The 22,443-nt window shown below is 42.6% G+C and overlaps 1 protein-coding gene across 1 annotated transcript in view; it reads left to right on the top strand.

Moving 5' to 3' along the window:
* Positions 1-17,883, top strand: part of CCDC57 (coiled-coil domain containing 57) — a 39,357-nt gene extending 21,474 nt beyond the window's left edge. Inside the window, 5 exon segments of the mRNA XM_075720173.1 lie at positions 2,412-2,640; positions 3,289-3,425; positions 9,605-9,727; positions 10,097-10,250; positions 17,660-17,883. Coding sequence (XP_075576288.1) covers positions 2,412-2,640; positions 3,289-3,425; positions 9,605-9,727; positions 10,097-10,250; positions 17,660-17,883 — 867 coding nt within the window.
* The last annotated feature ends 4,560 nt before the right edge of the window (positions 17,884-22,443 follow it).

Here is a 22,443-nt window from a genome sequence, read left to right as displayed (position 1 = left end):
GAAAATGTCTTACAAACTACTGTCTGAGATGCATTCTCATTTTTTTCACATTTCTTCAAGTGGGTATAGAGCCTTAAAAGAAAAGTAGAGAGTGGCTTTGCCTTGGAGACAGTAAGATAGGAACTGAACATTCTCTGTGCCAGAGATTAATCCTTTGCTTCATGATGCTAAACTATAATTGAATGCTCAGGGCTGGATATGAGAACAAGAACATTTTTCAGGCAGCGATGTGCATCTTCAGTGTGAAATGGTGCGTTACTTGCACATTATATGTATAGGCACATAGTAAATAGCAGATGTGCAGGCCAAAACTTGAAGTGAACAAAGTGCTGGAATTGTAGTTAACTGCTGTCTTCACTTATGTTGAACTATCGTCTCCTGTCTGTTTCTGCGGTCTGCTTTATTTCTTCTTCGTTAGTGCATAACAAGCCTTCTTAGGCACAGACTGGCAGCTCAAAACGGTCCTGAGAATATCTTACAAACGATGGGCAAAACCTCATTAGAATTCCTTACTGGATTTTAGAAGCACTTATCTTTTAACATTCTTCTACACTGTCTCTGTGCTTCTTACATTTATTAATTGCGTGCTAAGGATATAGTTAAGGCCATGATGAATTACAGGCAAAAATATTTCTACCTTGGGGAGTTTAGAATCTGTTGAGCAATAATGGTAACTAAACATGCGGGTGCAGATGTGAACTCAATACAGAGAGCCATAATGATAGTTTTCCTTTTTTTCCATTTAATATAACAGAGGTTCTGGGACTATAATCTCAAAATTGTAGACTCCAGAGCTAAAATGTAGCTAAAGAAAAAGAGGAAAGTTTATTGTGGAAACTAGTAAAATAGGCATGTAGACTTTTGTGTGTATGTATATTTTTCTTCTTTTCTCTTTGTATCAGCTCTGAGGAGAGTTTTTCCTCCCACCTGTTTTTAGTCCCCATCTTTTCTGTGTTTTCTCTCTTTTGTATTGTAGAGTTTTACTCTGGACATCGATCTAAAGGTAAAAAGATTTCCGAGTTCCACTCCTAGCTCTACAGCTTACAGTCTGTCACCTGAAAAAATAAAAAAATCTGTGTAATGCTGTTGAATGTTTTTATGAAAAGTTCAGGAAAAATAGAAATTTAAGCAAATGGTATTCCTGCCCCAGCCATGTGATGTGCTTTTGCCTCTTGGCACAGTGAAGGTGGTACGTAGTGTGCCAACCAGTGGTACCGTAATTGGTCATTGCCTTGAGCTCTCTTTATGTTAAGCCTCGGTGTGTTAATTTCACTATTCCTATGATGAGGGTAGAATGTAATAATTTATGGCTGCTTATATTAATTGGTTTGATATAAATTGCTATATGTATGCCAAAGTGGTGTTCCTTTTTTCTTTCATTTTGGTGTCTGTCTTCATATTTTTAGCTTCTAGTCCTGCACGAATTTCTCCACCTTTCTCCCCCATAGTGTTTTTGGACGTGTATGTTCTCAAGGGCCTCCTCTTTTATGGTAAAACTATCCAAAGAAATAAGAGAATGGGAGTTGCATGACACACTAAGGCAATGGTGGTTGGCTTTTTTGGTCAGTATGGATAACACCTTTCAATGTGTACTCCTTGAATCGCAGTGTTCAGGGTGATTTACTTGAAAACTGATTCAGAAAGCACAACTACAGTGTGGTACACTTCGAACTAAGAAGAGTAAACATATAGATGAGCAAGAGTTTTGTAAAATGATTTTAATGTATGTGACTTATTTAGATACTTGTGACTGTGTAGTATTTAAAAAGGCTGTGGGGAGGTGATTTATTCAGTGAATGATGATTATTTAAATGGATATTGAAAAGTCTTCTCTGTAGTAAGGGGGCTGAAAGAGGACTGTAAGTATATAGCTCTTGAAAAACAAGGATGTGATCTTTGGGGTAAATACTTTATCATAATGTATATGTGCAAGTGGACTCAATTAGGTTTGCAGAGAGAAAACTGACTGTAGAATCTTTACTTTCCAATCTGCAGTCTTTCTCTTTAAAACGATGTTTTAAGTCATATCTACCCCATATGTGCGTATGCACGCGATCATTACACAAAGAAGGCTTGCTATTTGCCGTGAAGTGTTTTTTTTCCACATCTTATCCTAGAATTAACAGCTCTCTAGTTTACAGTTATATGGTGTTTATCCTATGTGTATTACTTTACACTTACAGTTAACAATATTTGTGGGAATGTCCCAGGCTGTTACAGTGATTTGCTCCACAGTTTAATTTGCCCTATACTGCTAACAAAATCCTGAAAAAGGACCCTCAAAAATGGGCTGTAGACTTCAACTTTACACTTTTTCTTCAACTGGCTTCTCATGTGTGTTTGTACAAGTCTCTAAACCTGCAGACCACGCTTTCAAAATATTCATTATAAGCACTGTCTGTTTTTTTCAGGAGCCAAAACCCAGAGTTCTTGAAGAAAAGATGGTAGATCTTGGAAAACAGTTTTCTGATGTAGGTCCTGGTGTTGGTCTTCAATATGGTGTCAGCTGCACTCTGCAAGGAATGCAAAATAAACTGAAGGAAGCAGCAAGAAAAATCTCAATTCTGAGCCAAGAGAAGCAGCAGCTGATTGAAATGGGAAACAGACTCAGGGCAGAACTCAGAACGGTATTAAAGGAAGGTAAATTTACTCTACAGAAGAGTGCTAGCTTACATATTTAGAATAAAACCTGGGAATCAGTTCATCCTGTGAGCTAGAGAGCGCTAGGCTTTAATATGGAAATAAAGTGCTGTACCTGACTGATTCTTGGTCTGCATAGTTTGTGTGAGACTGTCGTGCTGATGGTTGCAAGTAAGATTATCCTGTGATAGGAGGTGCTAACGTAGAACAATGAGAGTCTGTAGGCAGTAACTTTTTGTTGATGAACATCTTGGAAGAAGGACTCCCTGGTGCTTAGATGTCAGTGTGGGAACTGGAAGTTGAACTAAGACTTCTTTTAGAGCAGAAAAGAGGTAGTTTATCTTTTGGAATAAAAACTAATGCTTTATGAAAGTGGAAGAGAAAGCAGAATAAGCTTACCGTAGAGTAAACTTGAATCAGGAGTATATATAATGTAAGAAGATTTCACTGTGGACATTTAAGTTCCATGCAACAATTGCTCTGGCAATGAAGCAAAGGAAAAAAACACAAGGCCCGTTTCTGCATAGCATTGAATCCGTCTGCAATGAGAAGGCCTGTGTTTTGTGGTTCATTTATATCCACTGTAAACACTTGCTGGGAATGTAATACTGATGACAAAATAACAACAGTATTTTCTCTCCTTTATAGGACTTCAGCATCCTGCTAGCACTAAGCGCTGCGCAGTTCGTATTGCCTCTGGTAATCTTTTTCCAAAAGAGCTTGTCAGAAGAACACAGTGTCAGCTATCAGCTTTAAAGCATCTACAACACAGGCTTACAACACAGGTAATGATATGCTCTTTGAAATCTAGCGATAATGAGCGGTTAAGCCAGTTCTAATTCCATGAATATAACTTTCCTTAAAATTCTGCATTTAAATGTCTTTTACTGTCTTTAGCTCAAATCTTCCTTTGGTACCTTGGAAGATTTCATAGAATCATAGAATAGCCTAAGCTGGAAGGGACCCATGAGGGTCTTTGAGTCCTGACTCCACACAGGGCAACCTAGAAGTTAAACCATGTATTTAAGAGCATTGTCCAAACGTTTCTTGAACACCAGCAGGCTTGGGGCCATGACCACTCCCTGGGGAGCTTGTTCCAGTGCTTGACCACCCTCTCAGGGAAGAATTGCTTCCTAATATCCAGTCTGAACTTCCCCTGATGCAGCTTTAAACCATTCCCTCGCATCCTATCACCAGAAAGAAGCGATCAGTACCTCCCTTTCTGCTCCCCCTTGTGAGGAAGTTGTAGACAGCAATGAGGTCATCCCTCAGTCTCCTCTTTTCTAAGCTGAACAAGCAAGTATCCTCAGCTGCTCCTTATAAGTCTTGCCCTCTAGTCCCTTCACCATCTTTGTTGCCCTCCTTTGGACATACTCTAATATTTCTATATCCTTCTCATATTGTGGAGCCCAAAACTGCACACAGTACTGGAGGTGAGGGCACACCCATGCTGAGTATAGTGGAACAATCACTTCTTTTGATTGGTTAACTATACTGTGCCTAATGCACCCCAGGACACGGTTGGCCCTTTTGGCTGCCAGGGCACATTGTTGACTCATATCGAGCTTACCATCAACCAAAACCCCCACATCTCTTTCTGCAGGGTTGCACTCCAGCCTCTTGTCCCCGAGTCTATACAGACATCCCGGATTACACTGTCCCAGGTGCAGAATCCAGCATTTGCTCTTGTTAAATTTCATACGGTTGGTGATTGCCAAGTGCTCCAATCTGTCAAGATCTCTGTCTGTAAGGTCTCTCTACCCTCAGGGGAATCAACGAGTCCTCCTAATTTGGTATCATTGGCAAACTTACTTAGCATGCGCTCAACTCCTGCGTCCGTCCGGCTCATTGATGAAAACATTGAAGAGAACTGGCCCTAAAATTGAGCCCTGAGGAACACCACTAGTGACTGACTGCCAGCCAGATGTTACCTCACTTATTTAAGGGGTTATATTTGGGACTTCAAAATTAACTTTTCTAAACATGATTTTGATCCAAGGAATTTCAGAAACACTTGTGTTAATGCAGCATAAATGCAATCCTGAATTACAAGTGTGAGTTTCATAAAGCTTAGTTTTAAATAAGTAAGATAGGCCATTTGCAGGATTTGCAGTATGTTCTAAGATAAACTTGAAAATAATTAATCAGCGAGCGTATTTCCAAATATCCACAGTGGTGGGATTTTAAAGCACCCATGTGCAAATTATTATAATAGCACATTTTCCATATATGAAAGCAGGATATATAATTAACATGTCTCTTATCTTTTGTAATTAAAATACAACTTTTAATAGTTAAATTGCAGCTTTCATCAGAGAGACAAATGGATAAATCCTGGCTCCCCTACTAGCTAGTGGCAGACCTCCCAGTGACTTTGATAGTCAGGATTTCACTATGTACTTTACTTAATTGATCAGCAGATTTGTTCCTGTGAGGATTGTGTCAGAGCAGCTGATTGTCGTTGTAGTTTTGAGGGCAGTAAACAATGTTCTTTCAGAAAGGGTGAGGTTGTTGCTCCAAGGTATAAAACTGCAGTAGAATTATTAACAAAGTTCAATTGGGAAAATCCTTTCCCTGTGAACCTCTCTGGGCAACTTGTTCCAGTGTTTGATCACCCTCCCAGTAAAGAAGGCTGGGGTTTGGGGGGTTTTTTCCCCCCCTTATGCTTAAGCGAAGTGTCCTGTACTTCACTTTCTGCCCATTGCCTCTTGTTCTTCCACTGTATACCACTCAGAAGAGTCTGGCTCAGTCATCTTGACCTTCTCCCACCATCCCCATCAGGTGCTTATAGATGTTGAAAAGATCACTCCTGATCTATCTCTTCTGGAGGCTAAAAAAGGCCAGCTTCCCCAGCCGCTCCTCATATGTCAGATACTCCAATTCATTGATCATCTTTGTGGCTGTTTGCTGAACTTGCTCCAGTACGCCCATGTCTGTCTTGTACTGGAGAGCCCAAAAGTGGACACGGTACTCTAAATGTGGTTGCACCAGTGCTTGGTAGAGGGAAATAATCACTTCCCTTGACCTGCTGGCAGTGCTCTTCCTGATGCAGCCGAGGATGCTGCTGGCCAAAGGCTTCAAGAATGCATTGCTGCCTCATGTTCAACTCATAGTCCACCAGGTTTCCTGTTTCTTTTCTGCTGAGCTGCTTTCCAAGCAGTCAGCCTCCAGCCTATTAGACTGAAACTGCAGTCTCCTCTGCCTTTTGGGGGAGAATCAACTGAATTAAAGCTAATCTCCTCTGGAGGACCCTGTTTATTTTTACTTCTCTCTTTATGCATTCTTATTTCTCTTAGCTGAAATCAAGAACAGATTGAGAGCCTTTTTTCGTAAGGTTCATCCAGGAATACGTAGGAGATTGAAGTTTAATGTTTCTCTTTTTACCTGCTAAGATCTCTGTGATAATATGAAACTACACAGGAGATAATCCTATCATGTTGTCAGATTGCACTAAGAAATCACACCTGTCAGTCATGTACTTGAAAAATTTACCATCTGAACACATTCTAAAAATGTCTTAAACGTTTTTGCATCTAGACACATTCTAAAAAGGTAAGATGGAATAACCACGTATTTGTTTTGAGCGTGCCATCCTGTGGTTTTTTTGAGCCTGAAGTTATCACTAATTTCTTCAGATGATATCTGGTTGGCCTAGGTGTATTACAAAGTATATGAACCATCTGGCCAGGCAGTTTGAATGACAAAGGTGAGTTTCTCCAGAGAGCCAGTGGAAGTAAATTCTAATGAATATTTGATTTTTCTTACAGTTAAGAATGGTGTTAAAATAAAAAAAAAACGTATTAACCTCTGTAGTTGCTTAGAGTAAGTTGTACAAATTAGGTAAATGAAGGTTAAGTGACTCAGCTCGTACTAATTTAACCAGTTGCATGTCTGGGGATGATGCACTTTCAATTTGCAATTTAGTTCTGTGGAAAATAGATTCCGCCCTCCCCCCATAAAACAGCGCTGCAGATTAGCCATGTAATTATACCTGTGAGGGATGTTAGCTGGACTAATTACAAAAACTTCTGGGTCAGTAGATTTAAGAAAATAGTGTAAAAAGTTGAAGTGCAAAGATCATTCAGCAGTTAAATTTGAGAACAAATGTTGACGGGGTCAAGTTCAGTGTTCTGCTGTCAGGTCTTTAGGCAGACAGTTATCCAGCTTCTGCGCAGGATTGCTATTCTCTTGGATAAAGAATAGTAGTAAAAACAGGTAGTACTTGTTTGGAGGGCTCAAACGTTTAAATATGAAAGGAACAGGCTCTCCAAGCATCCAAAGTATGCAGCAGTGTTTCCGCCTGGAAAGGCATACATTTGGGGAAGAAAATGGGTACGCGTTTCTTGGCTAAGGTGAATCTATCAGATTGAATCTATGGCAACATTTTGGAATATGTTCTGAGGGAACCTGGAAGGGAAGAACTCTGTATTTGGATGTCCTGTCACAGGTGCTTGAATTTGTCTTAGCTTCTTCTTAGCAGAAGATACTCAACAGGAGGGGCACTGATGTTTGAAAGAGAAAGGTTGCCTGAAGTCCAAAAGGCTATGCTGTTAGAGTCAATTAGAACCAAATTTGAACAGACTGCTTGAGTGAAAATAAGCCCTTGTTCTTCTTTACTGGCCATTAGTCATTGAAGAAGTTTTAAAGGTTGCGGTGTGAACAAACATTGTAAACCATCCATCAGACGGTGATAAACTGAGAATGCCATCTGGTGTACCTTTACAGAGCTAATGGAGACTTATTCTTCCTTAGATACAGCAGATAGTCTAAGATAACAGAAATTGAGAACTGTAACAGGTCAGTCAGGTAAGTGCAGTGTGAGCTGGAGAATCTGGTATATTTTACCACGTTTATCTAATCAAGTTCTTTTGCCATCAAAAGTATTGGTGAGGGCATCAAAAATACTAGTTAGGACGTACCATAGTGAAAGCCACCTGGGTTCCGAGACTCGGAAGGTTCAAATTATTTGAGCGCTGTGAGAACAGGTCTGGGAATGCAGCAGTGTTTCGCAGCTCTTCATTGACAGTCTTGAGGACCCGATCAAAAGCTGTCACAGCAGCACTGTCACAAGAAGTATTAGCATCTTGTTGTAATGTGAGGAAGGTCCTCAGAGAAAAGAATCGGGGAGCATTAAATAAATAGCCTCACTGGCGTATCAATGATACGTCTTATGGGACAGTGGTACGGGCTACTTCTGGAGCAGGAGATCTTAAACTTCTTGTAAAACTCGAAGGTGAAAAGGTCAACTCTGGTCCTAGATGACAGTTCTGACCCTATGAGTCTGATCTCCCTCTTGTGGGGTTTCAGAAGGAAATAGGTGAGGCAGCTGTTAAAGTGTGCAGGAAGCCTGGAAAGTGGTCTGCCAACAGGTGAACTTACTGTGGAATGCCTCAGCGTGATTGTGGATACGTAATTTGTTCAGGATGCTTATGAACATCTTGTTAACTGAAAGTCACAAGCTTGGCATCCTTTGTTCACTTGAACTTTCAGTTCAGTGAACTGTTTCTTAGGCAATTAAACTCTAACACTGGGAATACAAAGGAGATCAGGGTCCAGCAAAGCATTTCAGTAAATGTTTTGTAGGCGGCTTGTTTCGTCTGTGCACTGCTTGGATTGAGGTCTGAAAAGGATTAGCTAAATGCTTATACTAAACATATGTAAAAGCAATTTCCAGATCTGGGCAAAATTGCCACAATTCAAACCCACATTTTTTACCTTTTTTTTTTTTTCTTCTCCACCTCTTTAATTTTTCTTTCTTTCACAACTCATCTTAGAACCTAGCTGACTTAAATTGAGACCAATGAATATTCATTGCCCATCCATCAGTCTTCCCTTGCCCTAATTTTAATGAGCTAGGTACTGTGTTTGCTATTTTTCTGACATCTCATGTCTCCCATGTTCTTTTTAAAATAATTGAAAAGATTGTTCTTGCTTTTGTAAGAATAAATAGATTTTAAACATATAATATGTCCGTGGCTGTTGGAGAGGTAGCAGCTGACTATGAGTTTCCAGATAAACTGCTAAACTCAGGAGTAGTTGTCCAGCCTCTTCGGCTCATGGGTTGCTTGGAGGTCATGGTTGAAGTGGCTATCGCTGGGGATCTTTCCAGCTCTGGAACCTTTGGGATCATCTCTGTTACTGCTGGAATTTGTCCAGACTAGAAAGAAGGATAACCCTTCTTATATCCAAGCTGTTCATCTTCAGCAGAGGCTACTGAATGAGACATTCCAGGCTGCTCCTTGCCCAGAACATACCTGCTGAGGCTTCAGCTCCTGCATTGAGGCTGAGCTCCAGGTTGAGCTTCCGAACACTGCTAGTCTAGTTTGGGTGTTTTTCTTCTAAGTAATCACCCTTACTAGCCAGGCTACATTTGCTCCTGTGTTCAAGATCATCACCTTTACAAAAAAATTCAGAGTCAGTTACTTTATATGATGGGCTCATGTTCTGTTTCTTTAGTCTTAAATATATAGCAAAAAACTTTGATGTTTATTTTCGTCTCCTTTGACAGGGCCGAAGAGGTTTGCTTTTCATCAAATCTCACTTTAATTGCTACGTGTTGAAAATTGGTGAAACTTCGTGGGGTAACTAGGTTTTTTAGCTGCTGACAAATTACTTTTCCATAGCTGCTTTATGTTATTCGGTTTTTTAGGACTTCTTTGGGAGTTCTTCTTCTGTAATTTAATCCTGGGAAAAGACAAAAGTGAAGAATGACCCTGACAATATAAATTTGAGTAACAAGCAGGATGATAGTAACAGCAGCAAGAAATGTAGATTTTGAACAGATATAGTAAGAGGTTTATTACGAGGGTAATTTGGCCCTGTTGATCTAAAGGGAACATCATTTTGTTTAACATTATTTATGACTGATTATTTTAAATCTAGCAGTGTAACCGCAAACTGAGCTATAAATGTATTATTTTTAGAGACCATGAATTATTTGTGTTAATGTAATATTTTGTATTAGGACCTGCAGTATGCAAAGCAACAGCATCCCCCAAGGATCTCTTCTCTAATTGCCTGCCCTAGCTTAAAGGAAGAAGCAGCTCCAAGCAGCTGTGGGGAAGAAACAGAATTACCATCCGCTGAGGTACAGTGCAGTTTTATCACCAGTGTAATTTGCCTTCAGTTGGATTTTTCAATTGCAGTTGCTCAACAGTCATCTCCTGGAAGACTTAAAAATATATGTATTTTTTTTAAGTTCTGCATTGTTCCTGTACAAAATAGTATTTGTTAACACTTGATAAACTAGGGTTTCTCAATCCCTTTCATGATGTTGTAATTAATCTTCTTGTACAACCTTTCAAAATTAAAAATAATAATTTTCTTTTGTCTTGCCTCTTGCTGAAACCTTCTATCGTTCCAAGACCAAGATGCCACTGTGAGATTTAACCAATTTTCAGATGTCTTTGATGTGAAAAGTGTGTACCTCTGTAAGATTGTGTTTGAATTTGAACAGGTTCAGCTACATTTCTCTATTGAAAATCATGGGCCAGAGCAGCAAAAGGCAGATGCATCCTCAAAGATGGTTCAAAGTCAGCCACTCGGGCAGAATCCTAGTCAAGCCCAGCAGGTCCAGCTTTCTTCATCTAGAGCACATAATTTCTGCCAAGGTATTTGGCAAAGTTTAGAAATGGGATCAAGCCCTTCTGTTCTCGGTATTCAAAAGAACACTGACCAAGGTAAGCATGCTTTGTGAAGTAGTCACAGTATTTGACTCTTCTAGAAGAATGGAAGTACGGTAGTGGATTCTGCCCCCTTCCACTAATTTTTTTATGTGACTGCTGCTGCTGTTACAGTCCTGTAATCAGAATCTGAAGATCTAATGAGTTACTTGAAGGGAATTTCACTGTTGCCAGCAGAAGTAAGAATTAAGAGGAATGCCTATATAGCTCTCTGGTTTTAATGCCATTGTTGCAAATACTTCTCCCCTTTTGTTAAATGCTCCTGGAAAATGCAAATACCCTTCTGTTTTGACATAATCTAAACCTTATCTGGGGCAGAGATGAAAGTGTCTGTCTGAGAATTGCACACTTCATGTGTTGCCAAGTGACTGTTAGACCAAATTGTAATTTGGCAAATCCTTGCTTAATCATTATTTTTGTGGCAGGTTAATAGCTGCAATAGTGCTTAGTGTGCTAAGACCTAAAGGCCAAAAGTGAGATCATGGGCATAGTGTGGTATATGCTGTGGGCACACAGTGAACTAGGTATTGTTATTCACTAGAATTTTATAGTCCAGTGCAACAAGTTGGAGCATAAAAAAATAAAAGCAGACAGAAATTCTTATATGTGGGACAGTATCCTGACCTTACATGTCAGACAGTATCAGGGTTCAGATGAGAGGAGAAGGTAAAACCTAGGTCATAGACTGAACATTAATCAATGTTATACTTCTACAAAAAGCACCACATGCTCTTGGAAATTTTAGCAGGAGCCATTTGTAAGATATGTGCAGTAAAGCGTAGCCTCTTCACGGGCAAATTGTAAAGGAACTTTTTAATGGTAGCCATTATGTTGAGCAGTGTATTGCAGGTGAATGTTATGTCTCCCAAACGGTTGGCCTGTTCACAAAGTAATCCTGCATTGGCAAAACTTTGGAAAACCGTTCGAACATCTGCTCTGGATGGGACAAAAAGTAATGGCCTTAAAATTATGATACCAGAAAAACTTTAAGGATGGCTAATAATAGAGTATGTTCCCCAGAAGGATTGCAGACTCTTCTTTAATAAAGGCCTTTATAAATAGACAGACAAACATTTCTCCGGAATGTTCCAAGTAAAGGTGATTTTTATTTTTTAATAAGAGGTGTAGCATTCAATAGATTATTTCTTACAATGCTGTGGGGGCTTGTGCGGGTTGTTTGGGGCTTTTTTGTTTTGATATTGTTATTTTTATCATTGTCATTATTCCTGAGAGCTGATGGCAGCTGTGGAGTAATATGGCAGCCATTTAGCCTTTTCAAATGAGCTTCATATTAACAGTGACCTGTTATCATTACACAGATACTCATGTGCTGTTAACCACATACCAGACTGCAGGAGCAAGAATGCAACCAGCAGGTTAAGGGAAGTGGTTTGTTCCCCTCTACTTGGTACTTGTGAGGCCACATCTGGAGTACTGTGTCCGGTTTTGGAGCCTCTGGTACAAAGGACTGACAAAGTGGAGTTCAGTGGAGAGCCACTACGATGGCTAGGGTGCTGGAACACATTACACGCAAAGATGTTTAGGGAGCTGGGTTGTTCAGTGTGGAGAAGAAAGAGTCAATGGGTGGTCTGATTGCTGCTTTTCACCTACCCAGTGAGGGATTTTGGAGAAGGCAGAGCCAGGGTCATAGAGGTACACAGTGAAAAGAGGCAACGGATGCAAGTTGTGTCAAGATACATTGTGAGAAGGGAGTGGTGTGACATTTCACCCAGAGGTCCTTTCCAACCTACATTACATCTATTTTTAAACCAGTGTATAGATGCAATGAACCATCTTTAGCAGCACACAAGAAAAAAAAAAAAAATAAAAGGGCTTTCAAAATTAAGGATGGATTATTAGTGTATTTATTCACATCAGCAGTGCATTGCAGGGACAAAGTAATGTGCATTGACAGACCTGTAGGACTGGAAGGGACATAGTGCTGACAGTCATGATTCATGTGCTTTTTTTGTGGGGCTGGGACTGAAATAGGAAGAGTATTTCAGGTCAGGCCTATATTGACAGGATAAGCAAAAGGATGTCTTTGAAACATTACTGATAGTGCCATGCAGTTTCATGCTGCTGCATGCGTGATGCAACACCACTGGCAGCCTTACAAGGACATCAGTTTCTTAATGTCTAGAAATTTCCAGCCACCATTGCAAAACTTAGTGTAGATTTTTGGGGATCTACAGAATAGCAAAAGGGAAAGATGATACAGCCAACATGAAACAAGTGAAACATCAGTAAGGGGTGATATTTTCCTGAGAACAACCTTAATTTGATCTCTGCATCCACATTACCCTAAGAAGACTTGAGCAGAGCTTCTTACTCAACTATGCAGGCCCTGAAATACTGCATTGCAAGAATAGGAACTTTTAAAAACTCTTTCGTGTTGCTTAGCTTTCTCCTCCAGGAAACCATCCAAATGGTTTCTTCAGTTCTACTAGACTGAATTCTGCATTTCAGAAAACAAGATTGTGAAAGCAAAACCTTCCTTTTTTGGAAAAACATCACCTCAGAGCAGAATATACAACATTTTCAAGGAGTTCTGATTTTTAGCAGTGGCTTGCATTATTTTTCATGTCTGAGCTATGGAGAATTAATTCAATCTTTCCTGTTTGAAACCACTCACCTGACTTTAATACATTCATCAAACACATGGGCACAGTGGATAGAACTGTCATTAAGATGGAGTGACTCCGTACTGGGCTTTCAGATACAGGTGGCACACACGGAGACTTGAAAGCTCAGTAACAAGAAATTATTTGCAACAAAGCAAGCAAGTTGGTTTGCTTATTCAAACATTTCTTTTACAAGTCCAACTCTGTACAAATCTGTCACACCAGCTGTGTTTTATGGGCATTTCTGGTGAACCAGAAACAATTGTAGCATGAGAATGATTTTCTGAACCTGTTGAACAGCTTCATTCGTTTTTTTCATGTACAAAACAGCCTATTGGGACTTGAAATGGTTGGCATGCCAAGTAAGCCCTAATTTGCTATATTTCCAGCATTTGATACAATTCAATGACTCAGTGTGTTTTGGAGTGTTTATGACTACATGTTAACACTGAATTACTGAAGTGGATTGATACATACTTCATTAATTTCACCATCGAATTCAGAACTTGTGAAAGCTTACAAGCAAGTCAGAAGGCTATGAGATATTTTAATTTTCTCTCTCCTTATGGCACCTGCTGATTTTTAGTTTGTATTGTAGGAATGAGATGTATTTAGTAATTTATATGTTAATTCTTCAGATAAGTAGAAAGGGTTTAGAAGGAACACAGGTTCCTTGTTCAGGTGTTTTTATTGTTCTGTATTACCGAAAGAAAAAGATCCCGCTACTGAGGTAGACAGGTACAAGCCACGATGATATTAAAAGCACCAATATTACATACATAGACTGTACTAATAAGAAATATGTTTCTGTATTTCTTTCCTTTTTATATGCCCTATCCCAGAGGTTGGGAGCAAGTGGGAGACTTTTGTTGGTGATCCATATCATATGTGTCTTGCATGCTGATGACAGGCCATCCTCAAAGGAAAGTTGCTTGTCAGAAGAGTTGTATGCTTTTCTCTGAAAATCATGACACACGTGTACAACCATGTGATTAGCTTCTGTACCTGCTGCAAGGTTTCTCTATTCACCTGTGGGCTATAGGTCCTTTTTTGATTTTAGAATAGATGTTAGGCAGGAGGAGGGGAAGCTTTGTAAAACATTTAGAAAACTGGGATTTATTTTTCTTCAAGTAATTTAGCTTAATAAAGTTTTTACTTGCTGTTGGAGACACTTGCTAGTTTTTCTGAGAAAGGCAGGCAAACATCACCTGTTAAAGTTCAGCTGTAAGACTGCATTTAGAGTGAAGCCAATACTGTGAAGGGTGCTTTGTGGTACGATGTGAAAAGCTCCTGATCAGCTGTATCTCCTTGGGTCAAGCAAGGCTGGGGTCAGTGCAGAGGGAATAAGAGCATAAGGCAAGCTGTTTCTGCATTTAGAATTTCCCTGCTAGTCACTTGTTTCATACACTTTTGGGGTAGATGAAACTTTGTATTTTCCATGCCAGAGGAGCACTCCAGTTGTGGTGTATGGTCCCACTTACATTTTGAGAAACGCTACCTCCACAGATACCCAGAACTGTGTCCTGAGCATATGCATTTGAGTTTACATGGTAGCCTAACAAAGAACGAGATTGAGCTGCTTTGAAGTAAAGTAACTTTTCTGGTTTACTACTTGAACTTAGATAGGGGAGTTTCTTGTACTATAATTCTCATTGTTACTGTTACTTGCAAAGCTCTGTGGTCTGAAATTCTATACTTTATGGATCAAAAGCTATCTTAAGTGTTTCCACACTAGACAGAATTTCAACAGCTTTGACATCACTGACAGTTCTAAGAGCAATCCATGTGGGTAAAAAGCTGGCCAGAGAAAGAATCTGGTAAAATATTAACAAACAGAAAGAGCACTCTGGCTCTGGCTTCATTCCGGCTCCAATCAGAAAGACTCACGATTTCTTTTCTGTGTTACATAAAACTTCGTCTTTGAAGTGTTTCACAAATATTAACTAATCCCCTAGTTACATTTTCTTCACCTAAATGTACTTCTCCTGAATAGGGATTTGTTTGAGTTGGTGTTCCTTCAGAAACAGTTAGCCATAAGCAAATAGCTAGTGACAGGTTTCTTAAATGAAATTTTCCATCTTGGGAAATTTCAGTTTGCTTACACAACATGTCTACCTGTATCTCTAGTTCTGGAAAATAAGCTGTGAGTATTAATTTCTGACTGTAGTTAACACACATCACATAAAAGATATGTTAAGCTTTTCCATACACTGAACATTTAGGTCCATTTTCAAAAGTAGTTTAGGCTCTTAACTATGATCTTACTAGCTCTTGTTGCTTAGGTCATTTCTGAAAGTAAGTTACAGGCTTGTAAATTAGGTGTGCTTTTTCATCGTTTGTTTGTGAAAACCAAGCTACTGCATTTAAATTGTACTGCACAGTGCATATTCATGCTGATTTTATTCAAGGTCCTTCACACAGGTGAGCAGTCCCGAGCAGAACCAGTAGCATATGAAGGTCCTTATTCAGTGTTCTCTTAGGATATTTCACTTTAAATGGCATTTCTAATTCTGGGATACTAGTTCTTTGTGTTCTTCTACTTTGTAGAACTAACCTTACAAGTTTGCGATTTCATGGTTTTAAATTTCTGTGTTAACACAGACTTTTGACAGTCCAAAACTTTACTATAGCCATATAGAATGCTTGTGTTCTGTGGTGTTGTTCCAAACACCTAGGTAAGTATCCTTTACTAGTTACAACCGTAGTGTCTCTACTAATGTCAAAAGCATACGGAAGATTTCAGAGGAAGGGATGCATGCGATGCACTGGTGCTTAGTTACTTTGCCTTTGGATCTGCAAGATCAGGGCCTCCCACATTATTTCTGAAAGTCATCCCCTTGGTTCAATACAAAAGACCCTTCTATTTAAAAAATCAGACTGTCTGTAAGCAGTGTTGACTGTGTGCTATTTATGGATCTGCTCATTGCTGTTATTTAGACCACAAACGAGGTAATCTCATTCTGCTGCGGCTCCTGTTCAAGAAAAATAATCTTTGAAGTTGTATCCAGTACCTTTCAGACACTGCTGCCTGCACTGGTCTAAACTGGGGATGTTGTGAAATTCTGCTTTATTATCTGCCAGATGTGGTACATGTCTAGGGTAATGCACTGTAAAGTCCTTTTTCCAGGCAGGAAATTACACTCAAAGGTCTTCCATGGGCTCAAGCATCCTCTTTCCTATCTTCTACATCTCTAGGTAACCAGTAGGTGGCAAGCTGAACAACGTGATTTTACATCAATAGCACAAGAGTGCACTGAGCTTTTGCCACCTGTAATAACAAATGCCACCAAGCTGACTCAGTGCAGAGATTGCACACACGAGTGAACAGCTGGTTCAAGCTAAGCCTGAACATAAAAATTATTTTGACAGGTGTCATGTTTTGACACTAGCCACAGTGTCATGCTTTGCATAGAGCTATAAACCCTCAATAGATTAATTAATTCCATAATTGGAGAATATTTTTTATTTCCTTCCGTGTAGAATTTTGTTTGGATTTTCTACCATGTTCTGTTGACTATGAAAATTTACCTTATCCTGCTAATAACTTACCTTTGTCAATTTGTGCACCTCTTATTCTTGCTCTGTGATTGAATACTACCTGGGACTGAAGCCTGTCACGCTCAAAAAATCCGACTAGTACAGAATGCTGTAGTGTGTGTTATCGCAAGTATATTATGACTACTTCTGCTGTCTGCCTTGGCTTTCCATAGAACATCTGAAGTTAAAATCTCGGTGCCTTGAAAAATAAGGATTAAGTGGCTGGAGCCAAGCCACCTGTAAATATTATCTATAGCTTACAATGAATACTGTGATACACCAATTCCACTTATCTTACCTAATGAAACCTGTAGTTCAGTTAGTTGGAGATAGTAGTTTTCAGACAATTACGCGAGAGGCTGCAGAATGGACTCCGATCGGTATTAAGACCAGTGTCCCTGATTCCCAAAGATGTTACTTTTTTAGTTAGTCCTCTCTGGTACGCACAGATACTTTGGACAACAAACCCAAAGATTTCCACGGTAAATGCCTTCCTCTGTGAGAGAAGATGAAAAAAAAAAAAACCCCAAAAGATAATGGTGGTAGTGCAGCTTTGTCAAGCACACAGAATTGCCTTTGAGCCCTTTGGATCATGCCCATCAAAACACGTTTTGCTGCAGCTTTTATGGCTGCTGGTGATTTCTTGAAACAGATCAAACTATTGCAGCCAACTACTTTATCACTGTTTCACAATATGGAAAGAGGTAGGTCTGACTTTGTGTCGTGTTGTCCAGTGTGTTGGTATTGCCTTGATTGATACAGATGTTCTATCACAATTGAGAGAAGGGAAAGCTTGTAAAATGTGATATTTAAAAATAGCTGAACTGGTAGGTAGTGCTTGACTTGAACAGTTACGCTGACCTTCCAGCTGTCTTCCTTTCTCCTCTCTTAAGCAGTCTGGTGCTAATGGAGAATGAACAGGTACAGATGAAGTGAGGATTGAGCGGGAGATGCTGATGTATTTATTATACCATCAGCGTAGCAAGCCTTAGCGGACAGTTCCGTGCCTCCTATGTACAGAAATGGCTCTGTTACCCAATGTAAGACTTTGACAGTGTGGCACTATGGCAGCAATATATTTAGAGAAAAAGAGTAAACTAGTTCTCTTCAACTGTCCAGTCTCATAATTAAATACAAACATAACTGCAAGGTATTTTTATTTCTTTTTTTGAGCAGTGGAGTTTGAAGTTAGATGTTCAACTGAGCAATCTGAAGAATCTCATCAAAATATCAAAGCCAAGGATAAACTTGAAATGCCAGATGCAGATTTGACAGTCAGAGGAACCAGGCTGGAAGTTCAACAGAAGTTAAAATCCAGGAATTTATCTTGTGCTCATCCCATAAAACCAAAACTCTCTTCTAAGGTGGCAAAAATCCGCAACTATAATATTAAAGACTGATTCCTTTGTTGGCAGCAAGTTCCAGGTCCACACTTGCTATTAACTTACTTTGAAATCCATAAATCAGATCTAAATACTGGCTTCATTTTTGTATGTCAAGTTGGGATGTTTGCAGCCAGAAGAGAGAACAAACACCTTGTTTCATACTGTGAACACTAAAATAAAGGGTTAATCTGTGTACATTATGAGATTATAGTCTTCACTGTTAATACTGATTTATTTTGATTATATATGTTAAATATTGCTTGCATCATGGATTTAGAAATGCCCAGTTAATACATCTGTAAAGCCTTGTGCCTTTAGGCAGGGCTTGCAGGTCTGTAGCAAATACTTTGTTGAGAAACTGTAGATGTGATTTAAGCTTAGAAGTGGGACGCCTCAGCCTACTTGTTTTCTTATAATTAACAATGCAACCGTTAATCCTGTGCAGCTATCTTTCTACTTGAAAGTAGAAAGGGGTTTGAAAAAATTACACCTGAATCTGTAGTTCCCTGTAGCTCTTTCCACTTGTTCAGATAGCATGAAAGAGTATAAAATTAAACTTCTGTTGTCACCAGTAATTATATTTTTCTTTAACAACAGATTGCACAGAGTTTAAAGCAGTGAAAAACATGCTCATTAGCAACACTTAGAATTGTACAGAAGCATTGTAAGAAATAAGTCTTGGAACAGATGAAACTGAAAGAAAACTTGAATGAGTTGTGGTGTAATGAGGGATATCTATATAGTTACGAATACACCGGGACATTGAAACAAGTTACCAGTGTATTTTTGTAACATTTCCAGTAATGCTGAGCTGTCTTGTGATATTACAGTGATGAACTTTACTATAAGTAAAGGAAATACACATGAAAAATGCAAGAAAACCCTTTTTTACTGTGAGAATGGGCGAGCACTGGAACAGGTTGCCCAGAGGTTATGGAGTCTCCATCTGTGGAGATACTCAAAACCCAACTGGACGTGGTCCCGGGCAACCCGTTCCAGCTGACCCTCCTTGAGTAGAGGGATTGGACCGAGTGATCTCAAGAGGTCCCTTGCAGCATAAGCGATTCTGTGATTCTCAGAGTGGTATCACTGAAGTGAATAATACTTCTTGGTTGTTGCTAAAAACATGTAAAATCTAAACAGGATTAATGAAGGAAGAGAGCTACTTACCCATGAGTGCTTTTTTTTCTGTAGTGCTTTTCTTTCCAGAAATGCTTTCCTGGTGCTCTTTGCAAACAGCTGCTCTCTGTGGCATCTGACAGTGTGGTAGTAATCATTTGAGAAGTTTAATATTTTTTTTTCTTCTGCCTGCTGAAAATGTTTTGCTTTAGCGCAAAGGTGAGGTGCTGTGATATAATCAGATGCTAAATCTGCAGTAAATTTCGTTGAGATGTTACCAAGCCAGTATGAGGCCTGAGAGACCTTGTGGGCTTCTTTCTAGATCATTTAATTACTTGAAAATCCTGTCATTGGACTCAACATTTAACATTGTTCATGAGCCGGAACAACATGATGCATTCCCTTGAACCAGGCCCTGAATGAGCTCTTTCTGTAGCTCAAAGGATAGTGGTTTCTAACAAGTACAGGAATTTTGGCCCAGATCACACCAGTTACAGCTCTCACTGGTTATTTCTAGAACACGCTGTGTAAATTCCAAAGTTTTTAATAGCTGTAGATTATCCTTAAAAATTATTTTTTTTAATTTCCAAATTCCATGTTTAATATTGAACTCTGGAGATGCACAGTATTTCAGTGCTATGAGATTCTGTGCATTTACAGGTGTTAAAAGCAGCGTGCCCTTAGAAAAAGAGCAGTTTGTTCCATAATCTTTGTAACACTGCATCTGAGCCTGGAAAACATTACTCTTTATTCCTTACATCATGGATATAAGCTCATGGGCTGCAGACTTCAGAAATGCCTTTGTGTAGGTTTCCTTGCAGGTTTTTAGGTTTTTTGTTTGCTTGTTTGAGGGGGTTTGGAGGTTTTTTGTGGCTGTTTTGTTTCCCGTCCCCCCACTATGTCACCTGGCATGCCTGGTCATGCAGACCTCTTGCCAGAGAGGCAACTTTAATTTATTCTGTTTCCCCGAGAAACAGGTTTCCTTAAGGCAACTGAAGGCAAGGGAAGATGATAGCTCTTGATTGTTTCATTTTGTATTACTTGTGATAGAAAAAAAGTAGTTCAATCATTGTACCTCTGTTTCAGAGTAACTATAAGAACATAGTGTAGAAGTATGCTGAAAATTAACAAAGTGTGCATAATGACAAAAATTAACATGAGCAAATGGCTTAGATCCTGTGTGGGGAGGTTGTGCTAAGTGTGTACTAAAAACAGGGCGGAAATTCTCATATATTTCACTTACGACCAAATACTTAACAAATTGGGCATTGATTCTTAAAAACCAGCTGACAAAGAGTAGTGACAGGGTAGTACTGTGGATGCTGTTGAATTGTACGAAGAAAGAAGAGCCCGTAAAAAAAGAGCATTCCAGCCGATCAGAGTCCTGAAAAGGTAAAACGGAGTAAATTGCTGATTGTTGTTGTTATCAAAGAGTTAAACTATTGTAGTATTGAGGAATATATGGATGAAGGCAAAAGTTGTGCTCAGTAGGCCATAATCGAGCTGCACGGTGCAGCCGCGGTGCTGTAGCGCGGCGCCCGCAGCCCCGCAAAGCGCTCAGGGCAGCGGGAGCTCCGCACCCACGGGCGAGCGCGGGCGGGGGCTCCCGGCATCCCGGCGTTCGGGCCCGCCGGTGCCGGCCGCAGGGCGAGGATGGCCCCTGTGCTGGAGCGGCAGTCGTAGGTAATGCAGAACAAAATTCAAATGTGTTTACTCTTTTGCTTTAATTTAAGGCGTGTACGTCATAGACAAAGTGGATAAAAGGTGCCTGCACGCAGAGCGAGCTTCCCTTTTTTTTTTCCCCCTTCCCCCTTTGGAAAAGGGGGGCGTAGCCGGGGCTCGGCGGCGAGCGAGCCTCTGGCGCCCGCGGGAGCGCGGCGGCCCGCCCCCCGCCCCCGGACGCGCTGCGCTGCCGCCAGTCACGGCGGCGCGACGGGCCCGGGCACGGGGCAGCGCATCCACGGCCGGCGTGCCCGCTGCCCTCTGGTAACCCCGGGGCCGCGCTGCGCCGGGGTGAACGACCGCGGCCGCCGGAGAGCGGCGGGTGGCGATCGCCCCGCCGGCGGCCCCGGCCGTCCCCTCAGCCGTCACCACATCGCCTTATCGCCTAGCAACACCCCACGGGCCCCGCGATTGGCAGGGCCGCGCCCCCGCCCACACGCTCCCGCCTCCGGATTGGGTGCCGGCCCGGGACTGCGCGTCCACCCCAGCGCCCCTTCCCTTTGTGCGCCGCGGGCGCGCGCGGGCGCTCTGCAGTCCGGCCTCGCCTGGCCCGGCGCCCGCCCGGCCTCCGCGTGCCTCGCCGAGCCATGGTGCCGGCGTGGCGCGGTGTGGCGCGGCCGTAGCGCCCCCCCCGCCCCCAGTGTGCACGCCCGCGGGGGGTGGGGGAAGAGACACAAAGAGGCGCGCGCCCGCGCTGGATCGGCGCTGCCTCGCACCCGGCCAGGCCGGACCGAACCCGGGCACCCCCCGGAGCGCCCGGCTCTTCCACGGCCTCCAGTACAGGGCGGGGCGCGGGAGCTTGGCCCGGTGCCGCGGGCACGGGGGCCCTCCTGGGCCCGCCCCGCCCCGCCCCGGCCTGGCAGGGCCCCCTCCTCCCGCGGAGCGGCTCTGGCGGGCAGGGGTTGGCATCACCCCGGGGCCGGCTCCGGATGGCCCTGCCCCGGCTCTCATTGGACTGCGGCGAGGTGTAAACTGTCAGCCCATGTGGCGTGGCCGCCGGAGGTGGCGGCTGCTTAAATAGCGGCAGGAGCTAGAGGGAGACAGTGAGGAGAGCGTGGAGCATCGGTTGTGCGCAGCCAGGCACCGGCCTCCGCAGGACCCGCATTCACCCGCAGACCTCGGTCCGGCGCTGAGCTGACGCCCGAGCCCTCCCGGCACGAAGCCTTCCCGCCCCTGCTGCAGGTACCGGGGGGGCAGCGGATGCGGCGCGGCCGGGAGAGCGGCCGCCTCGGCGGGCCGCAGCGCCCGGGGGGCGCGCCGGGGAGGCTCCATCTTGGCCCCTCCGCCGCGCAGGGCTGCGCCCGCGCTTCTCTGGGCGGGTGCCGGGGGATCCGCGGGCTTGGCCGGGGGTCCGCGGGCCCGGCCCGCACGGCCAGAAGGTTCCGCGCCCCGGCGCCGTGCTCGCCGCGCCCTGTTGCCGCGGGCCGCGCCGAGGAGGGTCCCCGCCGGCTCGGCGGCCGGTTACCGAGGCGCAGCCCCCCGCTGCGCCCGCCCGGCGAAGGCGGCGCGGAGGGAGGCTGAGCGGCTGCATTGTGGCGCTGGCGCTCGGCCATCTTGGCGGGCGGGGACCCCGCCGCCGCGACCCCTCGCCGTCGGGCCGGACGGGCTCGGGGGGCGCAGGGGCGCGCTCGGGGACGCGGCCGGGGCTCCGCTGCCCGCAGCCCTCGCCTCCCTCGCCTGCCTGCCGTTCCGCCGAGCTTCGGCGCGCCGTTCCCCAGCAGCAGCGGCGGCGGC

This window comes from Pelecanus crispus, chromosome 12, assembly GCF_030463565.1.
Source record: "Pelecanus crispus isolate bPelCri1 chromosome 12, bPelCri1.pri, whole genome shotgun sequence".
In the NCBI taxonomy this organism is placed as follows: Eukaryota; Metazoa; Chordata; class Aves; order Pelecaniformes; family Pelecanidae; genus Pelecanus; species Pelecanus crispus.
This window is presented reverse-complemented; position numbering and strand designations above follow the sequence as displayed.